The sequence below is a fragment of the Rattus norvegicus genome, chromosome 6, assembly GCF_021556685.1.
Source record: "Rattus norvegicus strain SHRSP/BbbUtx chromosome 6, alternate assembly SHRSP_T2T, whole genome shotgun sequence".
Lineage (NCBI taxonomy): Eukaryota > Metazoa > Chordata > Mammalia > Rodentia > Muridae > Rattus > Rattus norvegicus.
The window spans coordinates 109,029,367-109,055,995 of NC_141539.1; the positions used below are offsets into that span (position 1 = coordinate 109,029,367).

The 26,629-nt window shown below is 48.5% G+C and overlaps 1 protein-coding gene across 10 annotated transcripts in view; it reads right to left on the reverse strand.

The window, feature by feature from the left end:
• Window positions 1-26,629, reverse strand: part of Dpf3 (double PHD fingers 3) — a 281,926-nt gene that overhangs the window by 93,965 nt on the left and 161,332 nt on the right. For all 10 annotated transcript variants that reach the window (XR_015621793.1, XR_015621794.1, XM_087552775.1 and 7 more), the window contains 2 exon segments: window positions 22,917-23,012; window positions 13,866-13,944 (listed from right to left, as the gene is read on the reverse strand). Coding sequence is in view for 8 of the 10 variants with exons in the window: in XM_087552775.1 (XP_087408901.1) it covers window positions 13,866-13,944; window positions 22,917-23,012 (175 nt within the window). In the remaining 2 variants the exon portion in view is untranslated.

Below are 26,629 nucleotides of genomic sequence, written 5' to 3' on the forward strand. Positions count from 1 at the left end.
CTCTGGGTCTAACCTTGCCCTGCAAATCTGGGAGTGGAGATGTGGGAATATGTTACTCCAGTTGAAAGCTTTAAATCCACCAGGGTGAACCTAGGCCCCAAGTGGTTGAATCAAGAGTGGATCCCTGGAAGTCTGCCTGGGGCAGTTCACTGGTCATCGTGCCAATTTTGTCATGCCGGTTTTGTCACTGGAGAAGGGGGAACTGCGCCGACATCTGAATGGTCTGCATCTGAACTGGGTGGGTTTGAACTGGGTGGGTTCAAACTCTGCCTAAGACTGCTGACTACATGATCTCGGTGAGCTGCCAAGCCTCCCTGCACCGTGTACCCCCTCTGGAATGGGCTCACTGTGACAGCACGCCTACCTCACCACAAGGAGAAAGATGTACGACAACAATTTAAAAGTGGATCCATGGTAAGTCTCAGTCACCATCAGCTGTCATCCTCCCCCCACCCCCTGCCATCAGAGGGGCTCAGCAGAGACAATCAACCCCAAAAGGGAGGGAGCTGGCTGCTTCTCCTCCGAAGTGTGGAGTAATGGTGTAGGGTAGGAAAGAAGGTAAGGAGAAGAATAACATTCTGAAAATAAAGTACTGTCGCCATCTGCTCCCGTCTCATCAAGTCGGCACTCCTGCTCTGGAAGGAGCTGTCTCAGGGAATCAGACTAAGCCCCAAGACTGCTGAAGCATGCAGAGAGGGCTGAACCCCCAGCTTCCTTCTATAGTCTCCCTCCCCAGGGCCCACTGCTCTACGTCATGTACCTCCGCAGCCATCACCCCTGGGACCAGGCGGCCCCATCTGCGCACAGCCTAAGGTCCTTCTTTTCACCTTGGCAAGCCAGCACCTGGATTTTGTGTTCCTGGCGCATCGCGCGTGGAGAGCAATAGCTGTGACAAGGGAAGTCCAGCTTGCCTCCCTCTCTCTCCTTCCCCCTGGGGCAGATCCATCTGTCAAGCTGCAGAAATAGCTTTACCCACATTCCTGGTCCAGAGCTGGGTTCTCCACATGGGACCTCCAGCCTAGAGTTACGAATGCCATCAGTGTTGTCCCAGAGCAGGGACAGCATGTCCCCTATCCCCCTACTCCACTCCAATCTGGGCTGGGTGGAGGGGGTGGGGGGTGGGGGTGGCAGTTTCTGTGAACAAAGCCAGCTACAGCAGACAGCAGAATCCTTCCTGCCGGGGAGAAGCGGCTGCCTTCCCTACTGATAACTTAATGACTCTGGCACATTTTCATCAGCCCAACTTGGAGCACGCAGTGGGTATCTGAGCCAGTGGTTCCCAGAGACAGAAAGCAGCGACTGAAAGCAATTACAGGATGAGTGTCCAAGAGACAAAGCCGAGGCCTTGGGAGCCACAAGGCGCATCGCATTCCCAGCGTCTGCCCATGGCACAGACACGCAGCCCCTTCCCTCTACAGCTCCACTCCTTCAGCTAGGACACAAATCACAGTGCCCGCATCTGCTGCTGCTGGCCCGAAGCATCGTAACTGCCGTCAGACAGGCAGCCCCCAATCCCTACAGTTACAAGATGTGGATCCCATTTACAGGTGAAGAACCCAAGGGTGGAAAAGAATAAATGACTCCCCAGATTGGCACAGCCAGGATTCAAACCCAGGTCTGTCTGTCTGCCTTTGCAGAATACAGCTGGAAGATGTTTGTTTTCTGCTTGTCACTCCTGTCCCTGGCTCTCCCAGTGCCTGGGGCTGACCTCCATGGCTTGCTTTTCCCAGGGGCCTTCATTCTGCATCTGGCCATTTGCCAGGAAGAAGCAGAGTGAGAAGGGAAGTTGAGGTCTGTGCCCTGCCCTGCTTTTACCCTGCTGGAACCTTCATAATCATGTCATCATACTCTCTCCTATTTACTACCTCAGAGTGGACCCCACAGCCTGCAGGGCCTCATGCATACCATTTGGTCAGAAGAACCGTGCACTACCAGGCTGGCTGATAGATGTTCGGAGCTCTACACACCTGGCCAGTGTCCCTCTTTGTCCTCTTTGGAGTACCATTGAGGGGTAGAGGAGAGCCCCCACCCAGTTGCCCAAGTAGGGAGCAAAGTGAGAAAAGTTCTGTGTGACTTTACTATAAACTGAGGCCAAAAACAAAAACAAAAACAAAACAGGAGAGATGCATCTCAAGGTGGGCTTGTTCATTCCTAAGGACCATTTTAAATGACTGGGCTTTCTTTAAAAGCCCACAATGGCTCCACAGGACCCAAAAGAAGAGAAATGAAAGATTCATCCAGCACCTGCAACGTTTGCACCTGCACTTGTGCAAATGGTAAGGAGCCCCTCACTGGCCAGCCCAAGCTTCCACATAGGGTGGGCCTCAAAGACTGGACTCCAGATGAGCTGGTTGCCTCCAGGAGCCCTGTGATCCAGTTCCGGCTCTACAGGGTTTTATAAACCCTCTCTAGATCCTTGGACAAACCACACTGTAAAACTATTGAGCCTGGATCGGATTCCTTCTAAGTCCTCTCCATTCTAGTTCCTCGTGGCTGTTTTCTCTCTGCCTTGAAAGGTCTGTGTGGCCCCTGGGTCTCTTACCCCTTCAGCTATGATAGAAAAATGATACATGCTCGTAGCCACAACATCTGCCCAGGATCTGCTGACACCTAGCAAGGCCTGCATTCCTGCGAAGTCAGGAGCTGGGGGCGTGGTAAGTTGAAATATCCTTACATTTTTGTAGGTTTTTTTTTCCTTTGTTGCAATAAGGCCTCATGTAACATAGGCTAGCCTTGAACTCACTATGTAGCCAAAGCTTGCATTGGCTGCCCAAGTACTAAGATCACAGATATATACCACCACATACAGCTGACATCCTGCATTTTTACAAACACATATCTCAAGGCCTGGCACCTGTCTTTATTATGTGAGTCCAGGCCCAGGACCTTAGTAACCACTGAGTCCAGTTGTAACCAAGGGAGCTGTCCTGCTTCTTTGGGAATTTATTATATGTGAATACAGCTCCCAGTGAATAACAGGAAGAAGAGTGAGCTGATACAAGTCTTTCATTTCAAGATACTATGTAACTAGCTCCTGAGCGCCCAGAAGCAGATGCCTCCAAACCAAACTGTTTCGTTTCCTGCCCTACTGAGAAACATGGCGGTGGAACGCTGGCAATCTGCCCCTTGTCCTAGGGGAAGTGACTTCACCTAAGCCTTAGTTTCCTTGTCTATAAAATGGCGGTGACAGAAGTGATGAGTCAGGGTGAGGCCTGTGTCAGTCCAAGATCATGTAGGACATATTCAGGACCTGACCCATGACATGGGCTCCAGATCGCTAGCTGTTTTTGCCAACTCACTCAGTTCTACATTCCTAGATCTAACAACTCCAAACCCTGGTTCACAGAACCAACCAGGGATTCCCCTGGGGTGCTAAGTGCCCTTGTCGGTGTGTATAAAGAAAATAAATATCTATTGACAATATCCATGATGCCGGCAATGAACTGCTGCTTTTCTGCACTCTCTCATTGATCCTTCCTAGAAACTCTAGCACTTGTATCAATGTCATCACTTTTGAATGTGCCCAAGGTCACAGCTAGGAAATGACATGCCATGGCTTCAAATCCTGGGCTCTTGACTCCAGAACCATCTTCTTTCACCCATCCCCTGTAGACAGGATTTCTCTGTGTAGCCCTGGATATTCTGGAACTCACTCTGTAAGGCAGGCTGGCCTTGAACTCAGAGATCCGTCTAACTTTCCCTCCCAAGTGCTGGGATTAAAGGCGTGTGCCACCACTGCCTGGCTCAACCATTGTCTTAAGACAGTGTCTGAGTCCTCATTTCTAGGGAGGCCCATGTTACCATGTCTTTCATTAATTCTTTCAATAAAGAATAAAATATAATTTAATTATATAAAAATAATTAAGTAATCTAATGGTCAACATTCCTGGGGAAAATGAACAGAGAAGAGTCAAGAATCAGACCCAGTTACCACAGTGGCAGCTCTCACTTCTTGGAAACTTGTGGGTATCCCCTCTCTGGGACTCTAGAACCTGCTAAGCCTTCATGACGACCCAAGAAAGGCTGCACTAGGCATAGAGCAGACTTTGTGACTCCGAAGCCACCCTGTGGGACTTCTAGCACCTTTAGAGAAACGAAAGTCCAAGGCTTCTGTTAGACTTCCTGCCCGGGCCTCCTGACACTTCAGCATTCATGGCAAAGTTCCATCGCTCTCCAAATGTCCTTCTTTCAAAATGTTCCACTTAAGCCTCTCTCATGTCTCAGCATATCAAGCCCAAGAGGTCAGGGGTCATCAATGCCTCTCTCTCCACTCTCAGGCAACCCTCCTGCTCTCAACCATTGCCGGGTTCTGTGGGGTCTCCTCTCTTGTCTTTCTTTCTTCCCCCCTCCTCTATCTCTGCCTCTCTGTCTCTCTCCCTCCTCTGCTCCCCTTCCCCTCCCCCTCAGGAGGCCAGATGACAATCAACCATCACTTCTCAAGCACCATCCACTTATTAGGAGGACAGAGTCTCACTTGCCTGGAACTTGCCAAAAGGCTAGGCTTGCTACCTAGCAAACCCCTGCGGTCCGCCTGTCTCTGCCTCTTCAACCTTTCGTGCCAACCCAGCCTTTTCTATGTGGGCTCTGGGACACACATTCCAGTAGCCATGTTTTCGAGGCCAATGTTTTGCCAGCTGAGCCAGCCCACCGTCCTGTGGGTTTCCTGTCACAAGGCCTGTCTCATTGGCCCAATCCATTTGTTCCTGCTCTCAGTACTACCCAGGTTTCTTCTCATCTCCTTCCACAGGATTGCAAAAGCCCCTCCAGGCTCCAGGCATCTCACCTCAATCATCCTATAGATTAACTTTTCTAAGTGGCCCCAGTTCAACAGTGCAGTCGCCCTTCAGACGAGCCCTCCTGCCGTAGACACCTGCCACACACTACTGCACACTCTGCTGGGGACAAGGTGACTGCCTCCTGTCCTGGCACGCTCCCTTCTCAGCCATTCATCAAGGGTTTGAGATAGCCCTGTGCTAGGGATTTGGCCTAGGACTCTGTCCTTGCCCGAGACGATACACTGTGTAGCCTGAGAGCACAAGCACACAGGCAGGCTGTGACCGCACAGTAGGAGAGGGTGCTTTGTGGAGCACACTCAAGGTCCACATAGAACAGTGCATCATTACTGGGGATGGGAGGGGTGGGAGGAGATTCACGGCTGCAATCAAATTCCACCTCTCACTTTCTCCCCGTGTGACCCCGGAGAGTTATTAACCCCTCTTCTCCCCAGTCCTCATCTAGAAGATGGAGATGACTGCAGTTTCTATCTCATGACCCTTCTGTGAGATTGAAATAGCTCACATAGAGGAGACTCATAGAACATTCCAGACCCATAACCTAAGCCAGGAACCATTGCTAATATGACTTCTCTACAGACCTCAACATAAACTCTTCTATATCCCTGGAGACAGGAATCCACTCACTCTGTGCTCATTTAAATCTGACTGCCCTTGAGATGTATCCTCTGATCTGATTGCCCCCTAACACACATGCACACACACGCAAACACACACACACACACACACACACACACACACACACACACACACACACCACTCTTCCTTGTATAATAAGCCCAATCTCTCTAGGCATACTTAGAAAGAGGAAATAGCTAAGGTGAAAGAATGTTTCTTCAACCATATTGTATACAAACCCTTTATCTAAATCATCACAGTTGGCCTGCACGGTCAGGTGCCCTTCCTGCTGCACAGAGGGCACAATACCCAGAACAAGTCATCTCCTCCTCCAAGTCCCAGACACTGAGTGGCAGAGCCACAGCTTGGCTCTCAAGGCAGTGTCCTTCCCCAGCTCTCTCACCTGGCACAGGCAACACGCCCCACCCCACCCCACCCCACCCCCGCCCCATGACTAGCACCAGGCTCTCTGACCTCACAGTTCTGCTTCCAGGAAATAATAAAACATTGTACAAAGACTGAGCCCATTAACATTTTATCCTGGGTAGAGGACAGACTCATGGGGACCCACCCCTCCTAAGGAGCAGCTAATGGGAGAAGAGGAGACATTTTCTTCAGAGGCATAGCCAGCCTGGAAGATACCCATGTTCCTGAAAGTGACCCCTTACCAAGGGGTCATACAGGCAACCCTAATTAAAATCATTGGTTTACCAAATATACATAAAAATGAATAAATGATAGGAAGGAGAAAGGGGCTAGTTAGAAAGAGAAAATGGGTCAGCAGGAGTTAGAAGTGGGACAAGAGAGAGTAAAGAGACGTGAACACAATCAAAATACATTACATTCACTTATGAAAATGCCATAATGAAACCATTACGTATAATTAATATATGCTAAGAAAACAAAGACAAAACTGTGTGAAGAAAAACTGCAATGGTATTAATAGGGAATAAATTCTAAACTGAGCGTTTAGCAAGCTGAATACTGACTGCGCACTCAGAACAACCGTAAGCTGTGGCATGTCCACACTGTGGAATAGTATGCAGCCCTAAAATTGCTGTCATAGAAACACATTCATTGACATGGAAAGATATTCCTCTTTTACTGGTGAGTGAAAGGCATGGGGAGGGTTGGGGGTAGGGAATAAATCCAGCAAAGCCTACAAAAACTGAGTTCCCTTTGAGGACTAAGACAACATGATTTGTTTCCCCCCTTGTGACACCTACAGCTTTGCCTTCCCTGCACAGGCACTATTTCCAGAGGGGGGAAATTACTTTCAAAAATGAAACGAACCTGTTAGCATTGTGGCTAAAACAGTTCCCGTGGATGAGAAAGCCATCGCAAAGGGCGCAGGTGGCTATGGTGGCACACTTAGAGGGAAGAATGGATACAGCAAGGACCTCTGAGGACAGGGAGGACAGGGACAGGCAGCAGGACAAAGGAAACAAAGGCAAGCAAGTTGAAAATATACATCTGAGGGCTGGAGAGATGGCTCAGTGGTTAAGAGCACCGACTGCTCTTCCAGAGGTCCTGAGTTCAAATCCCAGCAACCACATGGTGGCTCCAACCATCTGTAATGGGATCCGGTACCCGCTTCTGGTGTGTCCGAAGACAGCTACAGTGTACTCATATACAAAATAAATAAATAAATCTTAAAAAAAAAAAAAAGAACTATTAACAAAAAAAAAAAAAAAGAAAATATACATCTGAGAAGCTTCCCAACCCCCCCTCCAGCCAGCTCTGCAGGGACACTGCCACTGGGTCTGTGGTACAGTGGCGTTCACATGTTTAAACAGGCCCAGCTCTGTGAGGACAGATGCAGGTTGTCTCCAGTGATGAATCCCTACCATAGGCCCTGCTCCACAAATCAAGTTTCTGGGGCACTAAGCCTCCTCTGCCACTCCCTCACACACACATAGCCAAGGATCTGCAAGATAACAGCCAGACAACTGAGTGATGGGCCAGCCACTGCATGAGGCAGCAAGCCCGAAGGCCAACTTATTGGCTTTTTTTTTTCCTTCCCTGCCACGGTTTGAAGCACAGAACACATGAGCCCTGGAGAATGCTGGCCTCTGTGCCCTCAAAGAAAATTTTCCTAAGATAGAAATAGTTATCTGAATCCACCTGCTGCACTCCGGTTTGAGTGAAGGCGGGTTGATCTGAAGGGGCTGAGGAGAAAGATTTTCCAGGACCTCCGTGTCTGCCCACCCCACCAGTCATGCATCCACAGCTCATCTGATTCAGGGTGTAATCCCCTCATATCCCACAATGCACTCTTCTTTTCTGTTCCCAGATGTATGGTCTGGACAGATAGCCTCTGAAGGTGCTGTGTGGGAGGAATGGAACCCACAGGGCAGGGCTGGGTTCTGATGAGGGAGGCCTGGAGCTCTAAGAGACCACAAAGTACCACTAGCAAGCAGACCTAATCGGAGACCCACTTCACTCTCTTCCCTTCTCCCTCTAGAATAAACATGGCAGAAAGTAGACTTTCAGAACTGGAATAGAGCCAAGACTTTACTCTGACATGGCCCCTATTGGTTGTGGTTGCACCCCCATCACGGTTTGAATGAGAAAGCCTCACTCCACCTAACCCTGGAAGCACTAAACACTTGGCCCCCAAGCTAGTGGTGCTGCTTGGGGGAAATGGGGACCCTTCGAAATAAAGTGGGTCACTGGGGCGGCAGATGTGATGCAGTACGGCTTGGCCCGGTTTCCACCCACACCCTCTGTTGCCTGAACTGCTAAGATGCAGGCAAGCAGGCTCTGTGCACAGCTGCCATGTTAGCCAGACAATGTGAACCTTATCGTGCCTTGCCTGCCATGATGGCCCAACCATGTGCTTTCAAATCAGGAGCTGAAGTAAGCTGACACTCCCTAAGAAGCTTCAGTTGAGTAATTTTTATCACAGTAAGGAAGAAAAGCCAGGTAATAGAAACCTCCAGCTAGACTTCTGAGAGAGAGAGAGAGAGAGAGAGAGAGAGAGAGAGAGAGAGAGAGAGAGAGAGATCACCCTGTACACCCTGTAGCATGGCCATTACAAAGTCGCAGCCACATCTGCAGTTAAGGTACTGGGACAAAGATCTTACTGACAGAATTGGTGCTGAGCAGAACTTCTTGATGTGTCAACGCTATGCATGACTCAGAGGTGGGTCACACTCAGATGTGTCACTAACCTATGCTCATGTTCTAGTGTGCTGTGGTTTTAGTAGATTTAAATGTAAAGGCCTAGAAATCATGTAATCCATTCCATTACAATCACTATCTGACTCCAGCTTGCCAATCTGATACTAGAAGCAACCCACGAGTGTAGCACACGGGCACTGCCTCATAAATAAGGAATGTGTGTTTATTAACTGATTTCAAAAGCAATTCTCCCTCAGCTCTTCCGAGAGCACCACAGGAGGAGGACATGCTGAAGCAGATCTAGACTGGGCCATTTCTAGAGTTGTGGGGTTCATATCTTGGTGTTAGGGTCAGCCAGCTGTGGTACCTGGGGAAGTCCCTCCACCTCTATGAGCCCTGGTTTTTGGTTTTTTGGTTTTTTTGGTTTTTTTTTTTTTGTTTTTTTTGTTTGTTTGTTTTTCATAGAAAAATGAGCTCAGCTGTCCCTGTGGCTCAAGCTTACCCTGGGACTTTGTGCAGACAGTCTGTACAAAATGCCAGACACACTACTCTGTGTGTGGTAGGCACACACTAACAGGACTGTTACTATAACTCAGAAGAGTTCCCTGTGTCCAGCAAAAACACAGGAGCCTCTTGTTCCTCCTGGAATGCCTACCACATAGAGACTGAATTGCTCAATCACCACCTCGGTGTCACCATCTTCTCTATCATGTCCCCTGAACAAAGAAAACATGGAAGTAGGTCTCTCCTTGGGAGTCTGCCCTGATGACAAGGGCACTGCCGAGCAGCTCAGAACTGGAGGCTCTTAGGACAAGGTTGAACAGCTCAGGTAATGACACTGAACGCATCCCAGGAGCCCACACCCCAGGTTCCTTTCATGTCTGTCCCCACTTAACACCCCAGCTAAAACACGGATAATGGTCCCATTAGGGCTTCGTAAATTAAAGTCAGGTGCAGGGCTGTTGTGGTTTAGACTGGATGACTGAGCTTTATCATTGCTGAAAGAACTACCAAGAAAAGATTTGAAGGAAGCCAAGTAAAACAGTGAGGCAAGCCAGTGTCGGACTGCCTAGAGAATCCTGGGGCCATATGATTTCTAGGCATGACTGGAGAGACGGCTTAGCGGGTAAGGGCTGCACAACCATAAGGAGCCAAGTCCTGATCCCAGCACCCATGTAAAACACTGTGGCAGGATGAGCACTTGAGACCCCAGCACTGTATGAGGCTGAAAACAAGAGTGTAGAGAGAATCGCTTATAATCATCACCTCTCAATAAAAATGCTTATGGCCAATGAACTGAGGCAGAAAAGAGGAGGTGGGACATCCTTCAGGGATAGAGAGAATTCTGGGAAATAGAGGGCAAGAGATTCAAGCAAGTTGCTGAGGAAGATGCTAAGGAAGAAACAGACCAGGACTAAAAAAGAGGTAACTAACCAGGATCTGGCTAAACTCGGGATAGAATAAGAGGGATAAGTTAGAGTAAGTCATAGAACAAGCGAAAGCCTATGGCCTAGGCATGTATTAATAAATAGTCTTGGAGTCATCATTTCCAGGAGCAGAGGCTGGGAGGAAATTTTGGAATTATTTTTCGGACAAGAGGGTTGCCAGCTGCCAGCTTGGCTCCAGATTCAGTGAGAGACAGACCCTGTCAGAAAGGAATAAGGAAAAATATTGGCTGTCCTCCTCTGGCATGTGTGTGCACTCATGCTCACACAAAACACATACATATATATCTCCAAGAGAGACAGAGACAGACAGAGAAGCAGACACACAGACACACAAAGAGACAGGGATATCCAGGCAGGGAACATTAAAAGAGCTAAATGGTCAAGGCCAGGGCCCTCAGGTTGGAATGAGGAGAAGCTGCCATCCTCAAACAGTATCATTCTTATGAATGTCCTGGAAAGTGGTAGGAACATGCAGGCTCCAGGCCTGGCCCTGTGGTTCTGATGAAGTCCAGAGGGAGACCCTGGAACCTGCAGGAGTACGTTTTCCTGAGTGTCTAGGTTATTTCTGCACCAGTGGTCAAGATCCAAAAACACTAACAGGCTCCCCGACAAAGGCCATTTCTGTTGTTTTGTTTTAAGGTAATGACCACCTTTCCTGACAAAAGACAGTGAAAAAACAGAACTTTAAGCCTTCAACTCAGTCAAATTTCAAGATAATTACTAGAGATCAGTTACTTGGTAGAAAAATGAAGTATTCATGTGTGCAGCATAGATGGGGCAAAAAAATAAATTACATTTAGATGATTTAATATTTCTGAGATGAAATAAATTCAATGGCTGAGTGAAAGGCAGGAAGTAAACCTCTATCACCTGAAGTCATCCACTAAAATAATATTTTAGCCACCTGCTGTGAAAAGGACACCTAGACCAACACCACCACAAGACGTTGACTATACTCAGGAGTACATACCAGGAAGGGTTAAACACAAATGTACCTGAAAAAAATGGCTATTACCAACCCCCATAAATCCGGAGAGAGGTGTTTGGGGTCCAAGGTGACCTAATATTTTCATAAATAACTCCAAAGACAGAGTAGGAATTATGCAAATCAAACCTCAGATACAAAAAATGGCAGGGGTTGCAAGTCTGTGGAGAATGGAATTTAACTACTGGGCAATGTCTTTAAATTTGCCTTTATTGAATCTTGTATATTGGAGTCACACATTATTGTATCTGTTTATTGAGACTCAATGGGGCCAAATGCAGAGTGATTTATGGAAAGAGAGACAATCAAATGCCTCAGGAGAAAAGATTCCACACCTGGAGAGACCCTGGCACTGGACAGACCAGAGCCAGCTGGGAAGGGGTTAGGTGTGCACAGAGGGGCTGCATGTTCTCAGAAAACAGGGGTTGTGCCAAAAGCTGATGTATGAATTGAACAAGCAGACTCCTGCTATTCTTTGAGCTACTTGGTCTTGATGCTGCTTCCAGAAGACATGCTTAAATGTGGATCCTGAGGGAATTCGGGAGCAGGATAACACTGAGATTATGGGGTAAGACCCTAGTTCACCCAAGAATACAGGGGAGGCTAGACCAAAACCCTGAGCATACATTTTGCTGGGAAAGGAGACAGAAAAGACAAGGCGATGTGGAGGAGAGAGCGGTTCCAACTCCAGCTAAGAGAAAATAATCCTGGGAGGCACAGCTGGAATCGTGGAGAAAGGGCAGCTGTGGTAAGGCCATCCCTCAGGACACTGAGGAAGGGCGACAGGACACCTCTCTAGTTAGGATGCATTAGAGATTATTAAAAGCATTCCTTGTCCACCTCAGGGGTGGGGGGTGGGCTTCATGACCTCTCCAAAGGTCACTTCTACCCCTAGGGAATCTCATGTCTGAAGGGCACCAGATAAAAATAAAATCTATTAATCACCAAGCTGTCACACAATGTCCTGAGAGAAGCAGAATGAAGAAGGGCAAACTGCAGTGGACCTTGCTTTTCAGAGGGAGGCAGAACATGTACGGGCAGAGCTGAGGAAGCAGCTGCTGAGACTTTGGGGAATGTCTGCATTGCCCTGTGATGAGCCCCCAAACTCTGCAGGGCACGCGGGGTTGGGGGAGTCACCGTATGGGGAGGGGAGCAGAAAGTACTAAAGGACGCCAAGAGCCCATAAGCAAAGATGGGAGGTTTGGAGGGGAAGGTCTGCTGAAAGCACCGAACGGGAGCTGGAGGGTGGAGTTGGCTCACACAGCCTCTGCAGTAGGAGAGAGAGCCAGGCAAGAGGTCACACACAAAGAACGCTTCATAGAGATGATCCTGTCACAGAAAGAGGAGAGAAACAGGAAGTCGACGTGAGAAGAAAAAAGAGCATCAAGGGGGATGTCTGGAAACATTGGAGACGATCGCAGCTCAGGATTCCAAGAATGTTCTAGAAAAAGGACCAGCGAGGTGGCTCGCATGTGTGCACGCTTGCCACCAAGCCCGATGACCTGAGTTCAATCCCTGGAACCCACAGGCGGAAGGAGAGAACCAGCTCCTACAGGTTGTCCTCTGCCCTCCACACGAGCCATTGCATGGCACCAACCCCACGCACAGACACGCACTTAATCATCAATCGGTGTAACTTTTTGAAGTTACAGAAATAGAGTGAAACGTTAACCCCACTGTCTAGAACAGCAGAAAGCTACACAACGAGGAATCAGTTTTTTAAGAGGAGTGGGGTAGTTAGGTCTCAGCTCCGAAGATGGGGTGTCACGCACAGCTGGAAATTCTACCCAGTGCCCAGAACCAGTCTCGCAAGGACTAGCACACATGGATTGTTTACATATCAGGACACGACTAAATGACACCCAGGAAATAAGACCCAGGCCAAAAGCAGGTACCTCCCGTCCAGGAGCAGGAAGTGCGCCAGACCCCCATGCCCTGCTTCCTTCTCTCCCTGGAGCATAGTTCCCTGAGGGTGGGGAGACCTGCAGAAGGTTCAGGAGTGTCATCCACATGGCATACGAAGCAGCCAGATGAGGGTCGTGGAGTTTGAGTTCTAGCAAATGTCCCACCAAACATCCCCACAGGGCTCAGAACAACATTTTAAACTCAAGAAGCCAGTGGAGAAGTAGGGAAGGGTACTGCCCAGGGTGCCCCTTTCGGCCTATCCCCTGACTTTCTTTGCCTCTGTGGAGGCTGCAGGACCTAACAGGATGGATGAGCACCAAGAAGGACCACTGTGCAGGCCCTGCCTTGTCTAGCTTTCTGCTATCCTCAGAGCAACCTGGTCCCTATGGCTGAACTCTGGGGTTTGAGAGCAGATGAAAAGAGAAAGGAAGGACACACACACACACCCCAGTCACATGATGTAGAAGGGTAGCACTGCCACGGAGTGCGCAGGAAGTGTGCAGGAGAGTGACTGATGACAGGGTAAGGCTGTGGAACCCACCACACCATACCCTGGCATGTGAGAAAAAAGACAACTACTGTCCTCTCGATGAGCACAGTCCTCTGTGCCCCTCCCTTGGCCTCTGCCCTCATTCCGTCCTCAGTCTCTAACCCGCCACTGAGGTAGAAAGACTCCTAACCTATGACAGGAAAGAGGGAGGGGGAAAGGAAACTAAAGGAGAAACTGACGTAAGCCACAGAAGCCAAGTGCCTCTGTCAGAGCCTTGGGCTCCACTTCTGTTTGTGATTCTGAGGTGGAGAAAGATGCAGAATCTTGAAAGTGAGAGAAAGCAGGTAGAAAGCCAGGAGGGAGCGGTGTGGGAGGTGGGGTCCCCTGCAAGACTACTCCACAGCGGGAGCTGGAAACAGGAAAGCCCGGTAAGGCGGAGATGGTGGGTGACTGCCAAAGTGGCACAGAAAGCCTGGGCTAAGACAGTACGAGAAGATACTTACTGTCACAGACGTAGGGTTTGTCATGGTCTTCCTGAGAGGCCGCATCATGCCTCCTCCTGCCGCCTGCAGAGCCACGAGCCTGAGGAGACATCGAGTAGGAGATACTTGTTACTGTGCTGGCCGCACAGCTCACCAGCACACACACGGTAGGGCCTGAGTGGATCACCTGTGCCACACGACCTTTGTTCCCAAGCCAACCCTACTTCACACAGTTTAGGTAAGCTTCCGAGGGGATTAGGTAACCTGTCCTGGCATCACGCATCTACCCGCCTGGTCCATCACGAGGCTTCCACAATAACTCCAAGGAGGAAGTATACGGTGGTCGGTTTGTATAGGGGAGGGGACCGAGGTGGCGGAGAGGTGAAGTAACCGTCCCAATACCGCTCAACTACCAAGTGCAGAACCAGGATAGAAACAGGATGTGTGGCGAAAGGCAGTGTCGCAGCTTAAATCACAGCTTAAATATGAAAATCCCTGGCTAGTGGTATCATTTGACAGATTGTGTGTGTGTGTGTGTGTGTGTGTGTGTGTATGGGGGGTGATGATGTGAACATTAGGAGGTGAACCTAGGAGTACATAGGACAGTAAGGGGTGTGTCTCTATGGGGTATAGCTGTCCTAGGCAAGTCTTCCTTCTGTTCCTCACTGTTTCCTGGTCACAGTGAAGCAAGCTACTATGTGTGTATACTCTTGCCGTTGTGATGTTCTGCCTCCCCACAGACCCAGAGCAACGGAGAAAGCCAACTGTGGCTGACCCTACTGAAGCAGCCGGGAGACAAAATAAAGCCTTACTCCTTTAAGAGGCTTTCTCGAGTGCCTGGCCACACAGAGCAATAGAAGTCTAATACAGTCCTGTATCTATCACATATGGGGCCCTCTACCATACACTGCCTCTACCTCACTGACAGTGAACCCTTCTGACAGAGTCTACTGGAACATGACACAAGATGTCAGGTTACTCTGCATACTGGCCAGCTGATGAGCAGACTGGGGATGGAGGAACAGGAAGTATAATGGCTGTGTCACCCCAGGTTCCTGTGCCCTCACTGCCTACCCTAAAGGCCTCAGGAGCCCAGTCTCCTCCTCCATGTTTGGCCTTCACAGTAGGGCTGGGCTTCAGGAAGGATTCCCGTATGTAGTCTACCTCAGGCCTCCCATCAGGGACTAAATTCTTGACCTTCAAGGTCAACTGGAGCTGGATTCTTGATATCTACACCAGAACCTTGAGTGTCTCACAGGGTGGGTCACATGACCGGAGGAGGAGCAGGGCAGGAGCAGCTAGACTTCAGTAGTAACAGAGTCTAGCTTGAAAGACAGGCAGCAGCTCGGTATCCCAAGACAACAGCTACCAGAAAGGAGCGAGCCTTATTTATAAGCTATTGTAAGCCCATGCCCGCCTTCCTGCAGCACCACCTTAGTCTTCTCCTGGTCATTCATTGCTAATGAGGAGTGGAAGACTCCCAGTCATGGAAACAGCTGTCTTCAGAGAGCAGGAGAAGAACATGGCAGGAGAGAAGTCTGGGGCGCAGGCCCAGAACCTGCTCTGGAGAAGTGGTCCCAAGGATCTGTGGTGGGAAAGCCTGGCATAGATTTTCCCATGCGCACACACTCACAAATACAAGTGCATACATGTATCTTACTGGGGACTTCGCTGTAGCTGGGCCCACTCTCCAGGCCTGTGGCAATCACTCTCAAAATACACACACTTCACAAGCAACTCCACCTTGCCAAACTATCCCGTTTGCCCTCTGTTCAGCTTGTCTTTTTCAAAATGATGATGAAGAAGAGGAAGAGGAGGAGGGAGAAGGAGGAGGAGAAGAAGAAGGGGAAGAAGAAGAGGAAGAAGAAGAAGAAGAAGAAGAAGAAGAAGAAGAAGAAGAAGAAGAAGAAGAAGAAGAAGAAGAAGAAGAAGAAGAAGAAGAAGAAATCCACCTCCCTCCTTGTCACTATTGTCACTACCTCCCTGTCCCCATCCCTGCCAGGGATAATCAGTAAAAGCCATTCTCCTCCTCCCTTCTTCCTCTTCTCATTCTCGTCCTCCTTCATCCATCTCTTCCCCTTCCTCCTCCTCCTCCTCATCTTCCTTCAATACTCAGTGAGCACTGGCTATCACCCTGTGGCACTGATAGATGTTGTGCCCAGGATGCTAAGGGTGGTCACCTTACAGCCCTGGTCCTCCCCACACCTCCTCAGTGAAGCCGGAGACTGCTTGACATGCACAGCTGGCAGCCCAGTCACAGCCCCTTGGAGCAGGTAAAAGCAAGTCAGGCAGAATGGTGAGGCCACAGCAAATGCTGGAGGGGGCGCCGCCAGGCTGGCCACTTGTCAAGGCAGGAGATGAGGGGGCAGGCAGAACAGAAGCACCAGGGCTTCTGAGGGAGTCAGCTGAGAGAAAGAACAGCCCTGTTGGGAGCCAGCTCCCTCCCCTTATTGCTGGGCTGCCCAGCAGGGAGGCTGCATGCTCCCACACTCCCCAGGGCCTTGGTTTAGCAGAGACAAAGACTATAGGGGCATCTGAGGCAATGTGTGTGGAATTCTCCTAAGTAATGGAACTCTTGATCTGCTGGAAGATGTGGGTTTGACAACTCAGAATCCTATGAGTCCTGCTCAAATACCACTTCCTCCAAGAAGCCCTCCTAGCCCACTGATATCCACTTGTTTCCTTTCTTTTATTTCCTTCTTCTCTGTTTTATGTTTAGCCAGGGCACTTGCCGTTATCTGGCACCACACTATACATGTGTGAGTTTACTTGTTGGTTTCTACTGGTCCCATAGAGGTGGAGTCCTGTATGAGGCACCACTATTCTTGGAATCAAGTACATCCCTTCAACAGTTGCGGGATCACGAAATCAGTCCACCAGACAGAGCTGACTGTAGCTGTTCTTCTCTATCTGTATTCCAATGTTATTTTTCTTCCCTCAAAGGCCATTAGCTGATCCTAAACTCCTGAGGAAAGCCTGGTTCACCTCCCCACAGCCCAGCCTAACCCATCCTACATGATACATGACTACCTGGCCACATAGACAACAGAGATGAGAGTGGGAGCTTGAGGCCATTCCCTCCCTCACAGGCATCCACTGCCACCCATGACACACTTCTGTAGCCAATGCCAGCCCACCGCTGTCCCAGCCATCTAGCCCCAGGCTCAGGCCATGTCTACATCTTTGTTGTCATGGTTTCTTTTATGGTCGCCTCTCCTCTGCCATCCACCGGCAACCTACATTTAGCCAGTGTTCACCTTCCGAAGATCTTCCTCTTGCAACACCTCAGAGTAAAGATAGTGTTGTCTTAAAGTCTGACAGGCCTACGTTTACATTCCCAGTTCTAACAGTGAGATATTCATTACTATAAAAAAAAAAAAAGCCTGAGGTTGGCACTTTCAAAAGGAAAAGAGGTGCATTTTGGCTCACAGATCTGGAGGTGCGATGTGTAGGGGACCCATCTGGTGATATTCTTGCTACCAAAATCCACAGGCAACATAGCATCACAAGGCAACAAACAGAGAGCCCTCATGTGTGTCTCTCTCAGTCCTTCTGTCTCTTTTTATTGGCCCTCAGGAGAAGCTCTACCCTGACCTTACCTAATAATCCTAGTCACTTTCCAAACGCCCATTCTGAATACAACGGTCATTGGTTTCTGACCTCTCAACTGACCTTTAAATTTCATCACGGGGACACTCAAGCCACATCCAAACCACAGATAGCACCATCTGGTGTCACAGAACAAGCTATTCCTCTGAGCCTTAATTTATTCCTTTATAAAACGGGCAACGGCACGCCAGATCTGGTGCTGTACATCTGTCATCCCCACACTCAGGAGACAGAGGTAGGATGAATACTGCAGGTTTAAGCCAACCTGGTCTACACAGAAAGTTCTAGACCACCCAAAGCTACTTCAAGTCAGGCACAGAAATACTTCTGCAGTACAGTTGTTGAGATCACTGGGATTAGGAGTGTTAAGTCTAACATAGGACAAAGCTAAGCCCACGGGAAGTACAGTAAGTTATTAACCCCTCCATGCCCACGTGGCTCCTCTAGCCTCTGGTTATGTTTGGTTAGCTCACGATGAGAAGCCACCAGACTTCTTACTGTATCATGAATCTCACTTAGCACCTCCCCAATTTGAGTCTTGTGTCCTGGGGAAAATGGCATTTTACACTTTATTATGAGCCCCTAACATTCTCCAGGGCACGGAGCACAAAGCTCTTCCACATATATTAGCTGGGATGATTCCTGTAATAATCCTGTGAGTTGGACCAGTTGTGTTGCTATCTCTGTCTGTCAGTTGGTGCCAGTTCTGAGTGGGTCCATCCCTTGCCCACAGTGCCAGAGCCCATGAAACAGGACAGGTTTCTAGACTCTGATATAGAACACTTTGGGCTTTACTCTCCAAGAGAGACCCATTCTTCCTCCCTGAGGATGTTCACTTCCCAGTCACACATTGAAGCCATGGCAGCCATGACCGAGTACCACAGGGTCCTGCCTTACTGGTCATAGTGTGGGTAGGCTCAGGAGGGCTCGACTAATTATTAGACCAAGCCTATTTTAACTCCAACCTGGGCCACTCACAGTCTACCTTCAAGAGACTTTGAACTTGAAAACAGTGACTCCTGTTGGTAAGCTGAGTTGCAGGGACCCTTAAATTCAGGAGCTCTAGGGACCTGTGCCCCAAGGAGCAAGAAACCCAGGTACCCAAGAAAGAGAGAGGAAGCAGAGGTCGTGGGTGGGGTCCTTATTCTCCTCAGCTGGTTCCCTGTTTTGTTTTTTTTGTTTTTGTTTTTGTTTTTGTTTTGTTTTGTTTTGTTTTGTTTTGCTTAAAACCATTTTGTTTTCTACAACAAAAAAGACCCAAAATGAGGACAAAGAGACTCCAGCCAAGGGTAGTTCTTCTACAAAAGTTATTCTTGAGTGGTGTGTCCAGAGAGGAGCAACAGACCTCTTTTACAGGCCGGTGATATGGCTCAGCAGTTAAGAGCACTTGCTGCTGTTCCAGAGGGCCCAGGTTCAGTTCCCAGCACCTACAAGTTGGCTTACAACCAGGGGATCTGGTGCCCTCTTCTGGCCACTGAAGACACCGGCACTCGCCTGTACATAACCAAGTACACATAATTAAAAATGAGTATTTTTTAACAAAAGCCACTCTCCTGGTGTCACTAAAAGATCTTCTGCCTTCTTCATTCTCACTCCCTCCTGAGTGTGCAGTGGGGTCTTGCAGAGGCTGACTGACATTTGACGGGGCTTCCGGTGTGCACCTGTGATATGTGTGAGCTGCATTCATAAGCTGAATTTTTGTCTTAATTTCTAGTATAGCAAATCATTAGTGAAATTACTGTCACCTGCTATACCCAGAACAATGGCTCTGAAGGGCTGTCAGCATTTGTTAGTGGAATAAAGAGTTCTAGAAGCAGAGAGAGAAAGGGAGGGGGCTCTATTAGCTTGTCACTGAAAGCACGGTCTTTGGACCAGCAACACCCAGGAGCTTAACATCAAGGTAAGAGCTCGTCCCCTAGTGCCCAGAACTATCCCATCAGAATTTTCCCTTTAGCAAGATCCCTGGGGTCTTCCTGCACACATACAAGTTTTAAAAACACTAGGCTGAACCATGAGTGTAACAGTAACTACTAATGTGATCGGTCATTTGATTTATTAATGATCGATTGATAATATGAATGTCATTAATTCCTTACGTTAAGGTTACCAAAGACCCAATTATTAATTGTTGGGTATGAACTGTCCTCACCACCACCCCCCCCCAGATAATATATAGTATTAAAACTCAGAAAGTCATCATCCACTTCACTTACAATGACCCTCTCTCTCCTTTATCGGGCATTCACATTTGGCTGTGTGTTATTATCCCCAACTTACTGATGAACAAACTGAGGCCCAGATCACAGACGTTACGTGATTCACCCAAGGAATGATGCAGGAGGTGGTAAAGCTAAGATTGGCATTCCCAGGGCAGAAGGTTAAATAAGGAAACCCATTGGAGAGTCACTACCAAAGCCCTCCCCCTTCATGCTTATAGAGTAGCTATGACCTTGTCAGTGGCCTGTGGGATAGAGATTGGGCTCTTCCTGCATCCCCAGCAAGTCCTCAGGTGAGACTGGGGCTGTAGTCCAGACCGCACGGGGAGATCCCATGTGGTTGCTCTCCCCAGTGGCCAGGAAGTTCCAGCAGCATCTGGAAAGCCCTGTAAATGCTCAGAGCTATGAAGCAAGGCAGTTTCCCACACTTGTCATCCCAGAGACTCACTCATATACCCTCTGCTCCCTCCATGGCTCTCAGCATGGTAACGTGGCCACAGCGTCACTGTAAAGCCTGGAGCCATTAGCTGTCGCCCAATCATGAAGCTCAAATATGACTTTTCTTCCCACTCTCCTTGTTCAATTCATTCATTCAGCCTAGACAGGCAGGGTCCTGGGCCAGACAGAACTCAGTGGGAAAAAAACACAGACCTGTGTTCAGATCCTTCTTTCTTTCTGACCAGAGTGAGCAAGTTTGAACAAGTTGCTTAATTAACCTTTCTGGACTACCACACCACTCTCGTATCGCTTTGGGGTTTGTTTGTTTGTTTGTTTGTTTGTTTGTTTGTTTTTAAGGAACGAGATAGGCCATCTGGGAGTACCTCAGGACTTAGCAGATAGTGAGCACATTTAAATCCAGGTTCGACCCACAGCACTCCAAAAAAGACAAAAATAAAAAACAAAATAGAACGAGACAAGCACATTTTAATTTCAATAATGTTTTAACCAAGTGTAACAAAGCCTGTTATTGTTAAAGCTAACAACGAGGTGTTCTACATTTTCTTATTCTAAGCTATGAGAATGTGGTGCACATTTTACATCTGCAGCACCCGACAGTCTGGAGTAGCATGTACCAGGTAGCCATGTATTGCTAGCAGCTGCTGCAATGGACTGTGGGAAATGGGCAGTACAGAAAGCACCGAGCATAGCACCTGGCTCTCTATAATGAACTCCACAATGTAGTCTACAAAGTCTGGCAGGGGAGCAGGTTAGGAGGTACACAGCTCTTGGCATTCTCAACAGGCACAGAAACTTCAGTGATGGAATAGGTATCTCACAGACACACACACACACACACACACACACACACACACACACACACACACACCTCATAGTGAAATAATATGGCCAATCAGGTTCATCCAGAGCCACAGAGGACCATCAGTGAAACCCTGAGGAGCAATATTGTAAGAGAGAGACAGGGCTAGCAGCTAATTCTGATCAGTGCAAACACCACTAAAGGCAGAACAGCCCAGCAGTGAACACCGCTGAAGTGATAAGAAGCACACATCACCACCTGGGAAGGATGCTCGCCCCTCAAAATAGATGCAAGCATGCACACACAGAGATCCTGAACTTACTCAAATCTCCAAGCAACGGAAGTGCTCCCTGACCCACAGAGAATGAGACGCAAGACACCCAGAACCCCAGAGAGTACTGAGCCCTCTAATTGAATGCCTTGTCCATCTTAATTAAGTGCTTATCATGTCCCGTGGTCATGACCTTTGACCTTCTGAGATGAAACAGCAAAAATAGCACAAATTCCTCTCTCCTTCCCGATTTCACAGAGAGAAGGTTCGTTCTTACTATAGAGTTTATCAACCTTAACATATAACATTTTCCTTAAAACTTAAAAGGAGAACTTCTGCTTTCTCACTTCAAGGAAACTATCAATGGGCTCTTTGGGGTGTATCTGAACTGCTGGTATCAATACTATGCACTTCTAGGCTGACAAGTATAATAAGGGTTATCTGATCGTAAGTACAGCACTATTACCAGTCTTTCTGATATGACGACTAATAGATAATTAACAGGCGGTTAGCGAATACAGAGTGGACACACGGGGCAGGGGAATCGGAATTAGAGCAAGGCATGTTTGTGCTGCATATAAGAATGCCTAATAGAGATGCACTGGAATCTATAATAAAATGTATAGAATCTCTTTTCAAATACTCCAGTGGGAAACAAATACCTAAGCCAACAATAAGTAGGAGAAAAGAGTGCACGAGACAAAACTGTGGGAATATTGGTAACTGATAAAGATGGTAGCAGCTCAGTAGAACTGTGCCATCAGATAGCTGCCCTGCCCACACTGACAACTGTGTGGCTCTTACCAACAGTGGGAGCATCTTGGATCACAGTGTAGCCAGCACTAGACTTCATGCAATCGCCGGGGAAGTTGCTCATACTATAGTGTAAAGGTGTGATCCCAGACCTAATAACTGAGGCATCTAATTTTAGTGGTTACTCTCTGTGGTACTACTGTGTGCACAACACAGGCTGACAACAATTACCCATGGGCCCAAACCCACAGGGCTCACAGGACTGAGTTCTCTCTCACAGCAAGGAGAACGTCCTACTTAGAGCAGGTAGGAGCTAAACCCTCAAGCCCTCGAGGGTGGATTTGCCTGTGAAGAAGTCTCTGGAGGTCCCTCCCTACCTAGTCATCATGATGCCCTCACTTTAGGTGATCACAGAACACTTTACCGAACAAAGAGACCCTAGAGAACCAAACAGAAATGTCCGAAAACATGGTCCTGGCCAGCTCCCTTCCCCCTTAGGAACTAGCCAGTGTTTTCTTTCTTCCCATCAGGGTCCCTCTGTCATTCCCACCTCTGATCCCATCCTAGTTCATCTCAGAACCACGTGCCTCTAAAGTTCATGCAAAATCCATTCAGGGGACCGTCGGCTACAGCCTGTCTGCTTCTAGCAGGCTTCCACTCTCTCTGCCTGCCCATGGAAGCATGTCCCAAAGCAGGTGACTTAATCCTGTCATCCTGGGAAGACCCCAGGAAGGACAAGACAAGAACTTTCATGGTGGAGTCTCAAAAAATTCTCCTTGCCCTCAACCCCCTCAGAGCATCTTCTGCTGCCCCTCCTTCCTCTTGCCAGCTCTGGACCTGCAGGCATGCCCGGCTGGGGCTCTACCAGCAATCTTCCTCATAACAGTCTCCCAGTAAGCCGATGCGGTGTGTCTGTCCGGGTACAGAGGGGACTAGACTCTTCCCTCGTAACCCACCCCACTCACCCGTCCTCTGGTCCTGTTCTTGCGCTTGGGAATATCTTCTTCCAAATCTTCCTCTTCATTCCCTTCTTCTACATTTTCATCATTTTCCAAAACCCTCTGAAATGACAAGAGAGTCGAACACAAGAGTTGAGAGATGAAAGGCAACCGTGAGGACCATCAAAGGGCAGGTTGGTTGGGAATATTCCGGGGTTTTTTGTTCTTCAGCAAAGCAAGGCTGCGGTCACTGCCTCAGTTTGAAGTCTCAGTGGAAACAGTCTTCTTTCAAGCCCTCAGGCCCCTTCCAGCCAAACTGTCCCAAAACACTGGCTTTTCTTCAACCCTTACACCACCCCCAGCCCCCAAAAAGAGGTTTTTAGCAAGAGCAAAAGGATGCTTTTCTACATGGGGCCAGGTCAGTTACTCAAAACTCACTGTCTTTAATATAATGTGTTCTTTTGTTTCTAAAGAGCTACCTTAGAACATAAAAAGCCATTTCTCCTTTCTCTGCCATTGTGGAGCTCTGCCTGATGAGAGCAAGGGACTTCTTGTTCAACTGGACAGAATACAACCTTAATATACTGCCCATAATAATCCACTATGGGATTATTTTTAAGAAAAATAAATTTCCAGCAAGGTGTTAGTGGCATACGCCTGTAATCCCAGAATAGGAGGAGCAGGAGTTCAAGGCCACTCTCGGTTACACAGTAAATCTAAGGCCAGCCAGGGTTATGGGTGAGAAAAAGAGGCAGACATACAAACAGACAGATGCACACAATCATGGGTAGACAGACACACCGATGGACAGACAGACTAAAATTATTTCATCACAGCCTACGACTTTAAGTGTTGGACTTTGAGAACTAATAAAGCTTTAAGTTCATAAATTCAAATGTGCCCCCTCTAATATCCCTCAGAACATGGCCATACAAGAGCCGATTTCCATTTTAAAGGTGCATAAACTGAGGCTGAAAACAGTTTTGACCACTCACAATCATCCAGCAGAGCCATGAGCAGAGCAAGATCATGTTGGCTAGATTATTAGCTTCATGCCCATTCGCCTTCCCTCAGGGGCATTGCAACAGACCAGAACTTCAAGCAGGACTGAGCATTTTACTCCCCATAAAGAAGGAAAGGACAGAGGTGGGGGATGCACCCCCAGGTCTATGAGAGCATAAAAGGCCATAGAAGACCCCCTTGCTACCAGGGAGCAGGATATGAAGGAATAGACTTGGAGCCCAGGAGAGCCCAGGGACCAACACAGTAGAAGAAGCTTTTCATGGGCTCACCCATGTAACTTTGACCGATACAATGTTTTGTGCCTCTTCTTACCCAATTGAAAACTCGCAATTCTTCGGCCCTATAACTATTTGTCCAATGCTGGTTATAAGCTATGAACAAATAAATGGCTATAGTCCTGGCCTCAAGTAGACTTTAAAGTGTACTAAAAGGAAGACAGATTTAAATAACATGTATAACTGTAGAACACGCATTGTTGTAATGACTGTGAAAGGTAAGTTCAAGGTTCTGTGAAAGGGTGCTCCAAGGGAACCTCACCTTATCCGAAGGTCAAAGGAGGCTTTCCTGAGGCTGGGACAAAACAACAAGGAGATGTGGAAGGGGAGCAAAGGATGGATGAGAGCAACTTAGACCCTTCCGGCTTCACAGGAGAAGGGTGTGTGTGTGAATGGATGGGCTTAGGCAGGTTCTGGGTCAGCAAGAGCTGGTGAAGCAGTTAGAGGACTGTGGCTTATTCCTTGGGGAGAAAGATTGTGGTGTGACCAGCGTTAGTGGCTTGGGGAGAGATGATGGGGTCAAGACTAGAGAGGTGGCATTATCATGTGACACAGGGCTGCAGCCTGGGTTAGTGGTGAGGAAGTCATACCAACTATGAAGAGGCTCAGAAAGCGGTAGGCACTGTCCATGCAGTCTGACGTCACCACTACTGCTCAAATGGTCTCCAAGACAGCAACGCTTCAAAGTGGGAAGCCCAAGAGGGAGTACCAGAACATCCCACTCCAGACACATCAGCTAGGTTGCTGCTGGTCACCTGATCCTTCCAAAGGACAAAATATTCCCCATGACTTCTCTATCTTTTCCTCTGGATGTCTTTGGGAAGCCATGAGAATTCCCTCCCATAGGCTCATATATTTGGCTCCCAGCTCCTTAGACTGTTTAAAAAGGTTTAGGGCGGTGTGGCCTTGTTGGAGGAAGTGTGTTGTTGGGGTTGGGGTTGGGGTTTCAAAGGTGCATGCCAGGCCCAGTCTCTGTCTCTCTGTCTCTCTGTCTCTCTGCCCCACCCTACCCCCTGTTTATGTATCAGGATTAAGCTCTCAGCTACTCCTCCATTGCCCTGCCCGCCCGATCGCCCACCCACCCGCCTGCTACCATGCTCCCCATCATTATAATTATGGCTAACCCTCTGAAATGGTAAAACGCCTTCTTCTATAAGCAGCCCTGGGCATGGTGTTTCATCACAGAATTAGTAGCCCTTACTAAGACACAGCACTTACAGATAGCTCGGCCAACCTTCAACATCAAAGAGAGATGCCCTTGTCTGCTGCACATGGCTTCTGGCCCATCACTAGGAGATGCTGACTAGGGTCCAGAGCACGCTCCTTGGCTTCCTGACCTTAAAACAGGGTTACTAGTCAAGCCAGGCAAGGCCCGGCCAGATGCTCTACCACCTTGGGTAATAAAAATCATAGGATGAATATGAGTTAGCACTGTGGCTACTGCTGTTGATTATATCTTGTATATGTTCCAGGTCTTGAAGTCAATTAGTCATGGCGAGTTCCAAGTGCTGGTATCTAAAGGCCGTTGCCTCTGGCTTCTCAGTACAGTTCTGATGCCCCTGTTACATTTTGTGATAAGGAATTTGTTACACACAACATGAATTCTAGGCTGGAAGGTTAATTTAAAAAAAGAGAAAGAGAAAACAGGTGACTGCCACTAGGCTGGTCCCCTAAGTGTCTTACAGTCTCCTGGCCCAGAACCAAGTTGATTTCTCCCCTGAGTTTCCATTCTGCCTGCCATCAGCATGTAACTCTAGAAGCCTGAGTCTAAAGCACTGGCCTCAGATACACTGCCCCCACTTGTCTTCATTTTCTGCCACACAGCCCTGACTCCAGAGCCTATCTACCCAACCCACTCCATGAGAGCAGCCAGGAGCTCCTCACAAACAAAGCCCGAGCCAGGCCTCAGGAGGCTGGGCAGGGAGAGTGCGGAGGTAGGAGTGGAGGACAAGGGGCATCCAACAGAACTGACACCCTCTCCACCACCCTGTTACACACTGGCAGCCCCTGTCCACAGACATCTGAAGAATAAACACATTTGAAAATAACATTCCCTACCGTTGCCCTGAATAGCCTTTAGTATACTGGTAAGAATGATTTGTGCTTGTTTTCAATAGTAAAGGGGGAGGAGAAAGGAAGGAAATACCAGTGGGGGAAGGAGGGAGGATCTCCCAACTAATCCTCTCCCCTGCACTGTCTGCTCTCCGCAGAGCAGGAAGGGGAGGAATCCTTATGAAATCTAAATTCACTGCCCTGATCAAAACCCTCCAAATGGCTCCCTTTCCATCTCACATGAGGCCAAAAGCCACGAAGACTAGGTCTCCAGAGGCCTGAAGACTCTGGCTCCCGCCTACCTGTCCTGCCTCCCCACCCCCACCCCCCAGTACTGTACTCAGACCACAGGGCCTTCTATCTGCTCACTGGACAAGATGGGCACTGACC